Source organism: Microchirus variegatus (genome assembly GCF_963457635.1).
Source record: "Microchirus variegatus genome assembly, chromosome: 13".
Lineage (NCBI taxonomy): Eukaryota > Metazoa > Chordata > Actinopteri > Pleuronectiformes > Soleidae > Microchirus > Microchirus variegatus.
Window position 1 is genome coordinate 12,610,853 of NC_139814.1, and position 9,691 is coordinate 12,620,543.

Sequence of the window (9,691 nt, forward strand, 5' to 3'; positions counted from 1 at the left end):
TGCAGAGTTGACACAAATTAGTAAATAGTTTGTATTTATGTAGCACTTTCTAGTCTTGATGACCACTCCGAGCTGCTTTACACTACTCACAGGGCATCTATGTCATCTTAAATAGCCGTCCACCCGTTCATGTGTGGGTTAAGAGGCCATGGACACATCGGCATGTAGACTAGAAGAACCGGGCATCAAACCCACAACCTTCTAGTTGCAAGACGACTCGCTCTACCACTGAGCGACCGTCGCCCATACATAAAAACAGAGCAAAGCAGAGCAAAATGTAGACCGACAGAAGAGAAACACAAACTCACAGAAAACAACAAATCCTCATCTCCTGAAACTGTTTCCTCACCACGTGATTCATTCATAACAATTCCCTCTTTGACTCACTCTCCTGAATGCAGAACATCTCAGGGAGCAATGCCCCGACTGGACACCAGGTGTGCTCTTAAGCACTGCAGCATTCTATCCCACTGCAGTGCTGCCATGAATGTGTGTGAGAGAGATGAGTATGTGTGTGTGTGTGTGTGTGTGTGTGTGTGTGTGTGTGTGTGTGTGTGTGTGTGTGTGTGTGTGTGTGTGTGTGTGTGTGTGTGTGTGTGTGTGTGTGTGTGTGAGTATGCGTCAGCCTGGCTGGGACAGCCCCGGCCTCCCTGCCAAGCTTGGCCACTGCTGCTCCTGCCACTCTGCTGAAGGAGAGGGGGGGAGACGGAACGCTGGAGGGAGAAAAGAGAGACAGAGAAAGCCAGAGGGAGAGAGAGAGAGATAGTGAGAGAGAGAGAGAGGAGTCCAGGCCCAAATAAAGCCATGGGGGCCGGGGCTGGGCTGGGCCCCCTTTTGCTATAAATACGCTGGCCGTCTGGAGGTTCGGGTTTGGTGGCTGTGGCTTAGGATCAGCGTCCATCACTGCTGCTGCTGCTGCTGCTGCTGCTCTGCTCAGGGGAGTCTCATCATCATCCACCTCCTCCTGGTCATCGGTGCTTTGGGCATCCAAGATGCCACGAGTGGATGCAGACCTCAAGCTGGACTTTAAGGATGTCCTCTTCAGACCCAAGAGGAGCAGCCTGAAAAGTCGCTCAGAGGTCAGTGCACTTCATCAACCCCCGAGCAGTGACGATCACAGCGTAGCAGCCATGATTAAATCAACCTAAAGATCACAGCTCTTTACTTACACGAGTGATTTGTTAATGTTGTATTGAAGTGACACAATTGTGGGGCCTTCAAGCCGTGTTTGCTTCTCTCATATCGTGATTGAAAAGAAGAAGAGGTAAAAAAAAAAAGTGTCCTTCAGCTCAGTGTAATTCTACAGTTTGTCCCTTGTCATTGTCTGCAGGCGTGTAAACCTGTAAGTACACGGTGACTGTGTATGTGAGCGTGTCACAGTGTGACCTTCTCAGAGGACACAGAGAGGAGACGGTGACGGACAAACAGTAAATGTGGAAAATCAGAGATTCAAAAGGGGGAAAAAAGAATAATAACAGATACTATGAGCTGGGAGAATAGGCCACGCTGTGTCTCACAGCCTCTAGTTTGATTCTCTGGGACAAAACAATCGTCTCCTCGTCCTCATCCTTATTGTTTTCTCAACTTCATTAAAGTATCACTATATATGTGAGACGAGAGCTGATCCTGAGCCACTATCACAACACAACACAACACACACCGGTGTGGTGGCATCAGATCTGTGGTGGAAGGTGGAAGTAGGTGGGAGTTGGCAAAGCCACGTGAGACGTGGGGGATTTCTGAGAAATCCTGATTTAAAAATAGTAATGTGTGAGTGAGTGTGTGAGTGTGTGAGTGTGTGAGTGTGTGAGTGTGTGTGTGTGTGTGTGAGTGAGTGTCACAGTCAACCAGAGAACATTCCTGTATCAGGACGACTGACACATGTAACGGCTCATGTGACCAGCGTAAAATACCAACGTTTATATATCATCGTTTCAGTGTAACATTTACTCCTGCGGGGCCACATAAAGTGATAATACACACTGGCCCATCAACAATATTTCCATAATAGTAATAATAATAGTGCATTATGTTACATTTATCACATGGTTAAATGTATTAAATTCAACATTTAATTGTCTAGTGTCAAATGTTTTTTGTTATCTACAGATTCATTTTGAGTCATACATATGTTCTTTATTTGTGAACTACACTTGTGTGCAATATAATGGTGGATTTATCAAGATATCATTTTAATTTCAAATACCTGAATAGTTTATTGTTGGACTTTTTTCACGTTGACCACCCCCCTCCTGACCAGCCTAGAAGTTCACTGTCCCCCAAGTCATTTTGAGTTTGAGGCCCCCTGTCTGAACTTTGGCTTTGAAAGGCTCAACTTGTTCAATTATAAGAATATACTTTTTCCAGCACTAGATCTACCTGTCAAACTAAGTGATGACTTACTGTTGAACAGACTGTAAAATCCTGCTGAGTCACTGTTCTCTCTATGGAAAGAAGAAGCCTATATTGATTTGTTGCTGCGAGAAAATGGCTGCACACGACTGGACACTCACCTGCACTCCCCCCCTCTCTCTCTATCATAGCCTCATATTTTACTGTGGCATTAGAAATGACTCTACTGTCATAGTTCACACTTAACTACTTCTATATTTAAGTCACTTTAGACTAAAAATTCATAAATGTCTTCAATATAATAATAGATAAATCATACAATCAGTGTTTCCTGTTATCATCTAAGCAAACATCATATTAGCTCAGCAGCCAACAGTCTGAGTCACATGAGCTGCTCCAGTTTCTCAGAAAGTCTGTGTGTGGGTCTCACTTTCAGTCTTGCAATCAGAAAACAAAAGCTCCTAAAGTAAAGTTATAAGGCTAATGTTTGTGACTCACGTTTCCAGAATATGTGATTCCTTGTGTTGGGCCACAGGTTGACCTTCAGAGGACCTTCACATTCCGCAACTCCAAACAGACGTACACTGGCATCCCCATCATCGCCGCTAACATGGACACGACAGGGACGTTTGAGATGGCGCGGGTCCTCAGCAAAGTGAGTCAACGCGACCTGACACGGGTTTAAATTAGTAAAACTTGTCCAAGACGTGATTTGTGAGATTTTTTTTTAAAGGAGACATATTATGCAAAATCAACTTTTTAATCATGTTAATGGTTATATTTGGGACTCTGGAGGCCCTATGAGTAGGTAAGTGTGAAAAAACAGAGAGTGAAGGCGAGGGCATTAGTATCTGGAAGTGTTCTATTCTTGGCTGCACAGTGCAGCACAGAGTTCTACACAAACTTCCAGCCTCAGAGGATTTACGTGTCCAGTGGATACATTTTATATATGATGGCAATGTGCCGGCTAGAGTCTGCAAATGATGGCTTTTCCCAAATGCTAACTGCTGTTAGCTGCTGGAGCCTCAGTGACGCTGACGTAGTTTCCTGTGTCTCATTTGCATTTAAAGAGACAGGCACTCAAAACCGAGCGTTCTGAACAGGGCTGTTTTGGCAGAGTGATTGAACTGCTGTGGTGCTTCATCCTTAAGGTATTTTGACCAAAGCATGTCACAGACATGTTCATTAGGACACCAGGGAACTAGGTTAACTTGGAGAAACCGGGTATAATATGTCTCCTTTAAAGCGGTAGAAAATGATGGATGGATATCTAAGCTGTGTTCCCTCTCCTTGTCTCGGTGTAGCACACTCTCTTCACAGCCATTCACAAACACTACACTGTAGAAGAATGGAAGAACTTTGCTGCTACTCATCCAGAATGCATAGAGGTAAGCTCGCTCCGCTGTTCTTCGCTGTCAACCTGCAGATTTTTTTTTATTCATGATCAAAAGACTGAAACCCTGTCCACACAGCACGTAGCCGCCAGCTCGGGCAGCGGCGTCGCGGATCTGGAGAAGCTGTGCGCCATCCTGGAGGCCGTTCCTGCCCTCAAGTACATCTGCCTGGACGTGGCCAACGGCTACTCCGAGTACTTTGTGGAGTTTGTGAAGACGGTCAGAGGGAAGTTCCCCAAACACACCATCATGGTAAGAAGAGGCAGTGGCTGGTAGTAATGTGTAAAAAATACTGTTTGTGTGTGTGACCTCAGTTTCCTCTCTCTCTTTCTTCAGGCTGGTAACGTGGTCACAGGGGAGATGGTGGAGGAGCTCATCTTGTCAGGTGCTGACATCATCAAAGTGGGCATCGGGCCAGGTGAGTGTGACTGCTCCAAGTCAATCGCAGACTCCGGCTCGGATTTTATTATGTATGACTTATGGCCAGGGATGGACTGGGACAGAAAACCATGACTGGTATTTTGGCCCAGACCAGTCCACTACGAGAGCCACGCGCCATCTCTATCAGCTCAGCTGGTAAGGAATCATGCTCTGAAACTAGTGTCCAGGGTTCCACGATTGTTAATAGGAAGTTTTTGTCATTTAAAATGGATAATTGTGACAATAAAAAATAAAATTTTTACTGTTTTAAACTGTCTGAAGGGACCATTGGGCCAACCGAATCTTCACATTATCAAATCTGGAGCATTGGAACATTAAAAAGGTGGATTTTAGTCTTTGGTTTAACCTTTAATATTCCCTGAAGATCAGTGGATATCCTCGTTTCTGCTACCTTTTTTTTTAATTTATAGACTCATAAAGCGGCTCTTACAGCACAAGTAGTGTTTTTATGAGTCGCAGTCTTGGAGGATTTGAGTTACAGCTCTCGAGTCGCTCTGGAGAGTGAAACTTTTTTTTTTTACTGTACTTAGTTTTTGTTAATGCAGCAGATCTGGATTTAATAACGCGTGTTAAAATTGTTCAATCTCCTCTGGCATTTACTTCTGACTGGCATTCACTTACTTTCTCACTAAAAGCCTGTTCTACACGAGGTCATCTACAGTACATCTGCTAATTCTGTCTCGTGTCTGTAGGAAATGTGTTCCTTAACAGCTGCAGCAGCAGCAATTAAAAGGTCCAGAGTGTAATAATTAGTGCGAGCTAATGGTGGAGACGGCAGATTGTCACAAAGGGAGGACTCCTCCGCTCACGCCTCCCTTTTCCTAAGCCACTGAGGGAAACTGTGATGGCCTTAACACAACATCAAGGAAGTTCTTTTGTCTTTCATTTGCAAAGTAAGCTGCTACTTGTGAAATGCACAATCTGACATGTTCGGAAACATGGCGGCGGGCTCCATAAAGCAAGGTTCTTACTTAAATGACATATATAAAGCTTTTTTGAATGCTACAAAGACCATAAAAACAAGAAAAAGAACAAGCGACAGTGTATTTAAGTTCAGATTAGTCAAATTTAAACGCTCAGTAATGGTTGCAATATTACTTTTATTATAATTGACTATTATTTTTTGCATATTTTTCTTGCAGTGTCCATACTTCTATTATAAACCTCATTGTTGACTGTCCCACTATATAGTATTTTATCTGTTTATTAAAGGACTGTCTATCATACATGTTTCACTTTCTCATGGAAAACAATAGAAGTTACTTTCTGTTGTGTTGGGTGACGGAGACGGGAAGGGGGGGGGACCAAATCCCAATCTGGCACCAAATGTATAGGGCCGGCCCTGCATCGGTAGAATGATTACATTTCTGCTAATGAAACTTGTGTAGTTACGTGTTTGTGTGCGTGCTGTGAACTGTGTTGCAGGTTCCGTGTGCACCACAAGGATCAAGACAGGCGTGGGTTACCCACAGCTCAGTGCTGTGATAGAGTGTGCAGACTCAGCTCACGGACTTAAAGGACACATCATCTCTGTGAGTGACACGTGACGGTAGAAATACGTCAGTATCCGGTTAGAGGAGCAAAGTAAAAAAACTTAAACCTAAGAATAATGCAACCCAATTCAAATAGTTTAGATCATGTGAGGGCCTGATCCTGATTACATACACATCATTTATTTATTTTACAAACGGGCAGGAATTACCTTTTTAACTTTGAATCGGCACAAATGATCCTTAAGAATCTGTGCACATAATAAATATGACAAGTTTACTACTTTTCAAATGAGTCATTGCTGTTTTAAGGTAATCTGAAGCTTAATAACAAATCTGAAAATTATTTTTGTTTATTTTAATGGCCTCCCATCTGCAGTACCTTCATGGTCCACCAGTAGGCCGTAGCCCACAGTTTGAGAACCACTGATGTAAAGTGGGGGACGGCAATATTAATAATTATAGTCAGTAAAATATTTGTCCATCATATCAATGAAGAATACTGGGTTGTATATAATAGTAGAAGTTGTAGTAATGACTAAAATATTAACCATAAATCCTGAACTAATCCATAATACTGATCAACACAATAGTCAGTTATGTTAACGTAGAGGTTTTAAGAAGGTTAACGATTGAAATACACAAACAAAAAGTGAGTTTTTGAACAGATAATTACTGATTTGTGTTGATAGCAATGCTAAAAAGCAGCCAGTAGAGGGCGCCCTCATTCCAATGTCAAATGAACACTGACCTGAATCTATTCTCTCCTCAGGATGGAGGCTGCAGTTGTCCAGGAGATGTAGCCAAAGCCTTTGGTAAGAGCTCCGCCCCCTTCTTCATGATCTCTGTTCTTTTCCGCTCACGTCACACATCAAATCTGAGTTTTTCCCCCCTTTGCCTGTCTGCTCCTCAGGTGCCGGGGCCGACTTTGTCATGATGGGGGGAATGCTCGCAGGCCACGACCAGTGCACCGGCGAGGTCATCGAGAAGAACGGCAAGAAGTACAAGCTCTTCTACGGCATGAGCTCTGACACGGCCATGAAGAAGTATGTGGGCGGAGTCGCCGAGTACAGGTGAGGCACCGGTGTCGGGATATGAATATTTACATTTTTTTAAGGTGGAAAACAAAAGGCCAGAGCTCTGTTTGAGCTCCACATGACTCTCTGTTTCTCAGTATAGCGGTGTTTACATCTCATTCTACTTGGGCCGCAAACACAGGTTGACTAACCCCCACTTTTTTCCACTCTCCTTGGCTCACAGAGCGTCTGAGGGAAGAACGGTGGAGGTTCCCTACAGAGGAGACGTGGAGAACACCATCCGCGACGTGCTCGGAGGTCTACGCTCCACCTGCACCTACGTGGGAGCCGCCAAGCTGAAGGAGCTGAGCAGGCGGACCACCTTCATCCGTGTCACACAGCAGTCCAGCCACATGTTCACATAAGACGACAACAACGCTCATGCACTCACCCCAAACCTCTCTCAGGACGTCCGCTGTCCCACAGCTTGCTGTTCTCCTGCAGGGTTGAGATTAAAAATAAGAATAAGATAAAAAAAAAAAAAAAACACCATCGCAAGTTTGACTTGAAACATTCTCTCATCTGCATCCGAGCGCTCCAGTACAACGTAATCCTGCTGTGAGCGAGTTTACACGAAAAACAGACGCTACTGACTTCTCCAGACGACGGAAGCATGTGCACTTCAGAGCTAATGTTTGTCAGCGTTACAGCATGTGCTGTAGTTCTACTCTGTGTATGAGGGCTATGAGGCGTGGGAAAACACACATATGCATGTAAAACACACTCAGCAGTAGGAGTCTGACACTTGCTGCTTGTTTGGAATGAATTGTCAAAAATGGTTATGCAAGATCCCCCCCCCTCCAAAAAAAAGAGGCTGCCCTTTATTTAATTGTCATGTTGCAATAAACTGCATGCAGAATCTTTCTGCTCTTTTCTCCACTGAACTGTGTCGGATCATTCTTCAAGAGTCACAGCCGAGTCTTCCATACAGTTCAAAACAAGGCGGTCACAAGCTCTGAAAGGCTCTCTTGTGCTAAATCCTCAGGGAAATGTCACAAACAACAGAGATAGAATCAAACTCTACAAAATGGAAAACTCCATCCTGCAGACACAAAACCAATAAGGCAATGAACAGCAAATAATCAGCAGATGATCAGCGTGGTTCCTCTTTTTCAACGATGGGCTCCATATCTGTGAATCTCAACACAGTATTTATGAGTCGTATCATTACTACATCCTGAAAAACAATGTGATTAAACATTAACCAACCATATACAGTGCATGTATGCACAGTATGGTGTTTAAAAATCATGTTTCTAGTTATATTTTGACTTTAGATGTTACACATGATGTAAAATTTAAAGGCGCCATATGTAAGAATGTGGCCAAAAACGGTTACTACACTCAAATTCAAAACACCGAGGTCTTTTCGGTTTCGCTTTTTGAAGTAACTGGCAACCCTTGGTTGCTCGGCAGCTGAGACTCTACTGACTGCAATGATTGGTAGACGGCGGTAGGTGGCGCCACATGCCAAAACAAGATTTCATAACATAAACATGATTTGCAGTCTGCAAAATATATTTTTTAACTCAAATATTTTGTCTGTACTGTTGTTGGTGAGTTCAGTTTGTTATATGAACATTATTCCTGAGTCTCTGTGACATATAAGGAGGATTTTAAGGCCAGTTGCTTTACATTTATTACATAATGCACCTTTAACTGCCAAATTGCAAAATAGTGGGAACAGATTTATGGGACTATATTGACCAACACATCCTCATCCAGGTCAAACATTATTATAAAAGTAATGTAAGTTCAAATAATTACTATGACTTTTTTTTAGCCTTTTCAACTTCGTGCCTGTTGTACACTAGAGGGCGATGTTTTCTGCTCAACTTCAGCCAAACGAGGAGACTAAAATCTTAAAAATGAACGATTCGTGAGTGTTTCCTGGTGAACAATTTCCAAAAATAAAGACACAAACCGCCCGATTTATTCCAGATATGTCAAGGTTTCATTTTCTTTTTCAAAGAGGTGCATTTGTACAGTTGTCAAATACATACACACCAACAGGGTTTCTCCATTTGCTATAGAGGGGGGGAAAAAAGAGGGGTGGGGGGCGTTGTGGTGGTGAGACACAGGGGGACTTGGTGAGTACGATATAGTACAAACAAGTTTGTTTTAGGGGGAAACTGCTGCAAGCATACAGCGACCTGCAGGGCCAGACTGTCCGTGCTGCAGGTCTGTGCTCGTGTCCACTTCTCTGCCTCCGTCTCCACGGTCAGAGAAGTCTCAGTTCAGTACTTGGTGTAACAGGTTCGTCTGCAGAGAGACGTCTGACTGGTTGCTATAGCCTCAGGGGGCTGAGCGTTCAGAACAGAGAGAGGAGGAGGAGGAGGAGGGGGGGGAATCAACAGAGCCACAGCTGACACATAAGCTCCACCCCCCCCCTCCCTCACACACACACACCCCGCCCCCTCCGTGGCAGTTGGCAAGGGTCAGAAGTCACGAAGCGCACAGCCTGTCCCCCCCCGCTGAAGTGTCTGATGTTCAGTTACACTGAAGAGAAAAACCGAGCCGTCTCCAGCGCAATACACAGAATATCAATAATAATTCAGAGTTAACTGTCAATAATGACACGTGTTAATCATATCAAATTTGTCTGTAATAAATGTACATGTCGTATAACCCATATCAAACAGCCCACTGTGTAAATTGATTGGGGTGACACTAAACTGTTAAGTGGGCCTCTACAAGTTTTTTTTTTTTTTTTTCTTTCAGCCTGAGTTGGTTATCCAGCGCTATGGACATTGAGAGACATCATACAAAAAAAAGAAGAAGGAAAAAAAAAAAATCTAAATAAAAGAATGAAAATAAAGGAATCCTGATTGAATTCTGTTCACTTTTAAAACACAACAAAGTGCCAAGAACACGTCCTTATTTTCTCTCTCTTTTTTTTTTGCAAGATGAAAGCAGAAACATCAAGAAACAAACATGC

The 9,691-nt window shown here is 43.5% G+C and overlaps 1 protein-coding gene across 1 annotated transcript; it reads left to right on the plus strand.

Moving 5' to 3' along the window:
- Positions 1–804: 804 nt before the first annotated feature.
- On the plus strand, positions 805–7,632 carry gmpr (guanosine monophosphate reductase). The gene is made up of 9 exons (XM_083899460.1): positions 805–1,079; positions 2,888–3,007; positions 3,657–3,740; positions 3,825–3,998; positions 4,083–4,164; positions 5,613–5,719; positions 6,450–6,492; positions 6,591–6,750; positions 6,938–7,632. Exons 1-9 carry the CDS (start codon positions 993–995, stop codon positions 7,116–7,118), a joined length of 1,038 nt encoding a protein of 345 aa, XP_083755586.1. The 5' UTR covers positions 805–992; the 3' UTR covers positions 7,119–7,632.
- Positions 7,633–9,691: the final 2,059 nt, after the last annotated feature.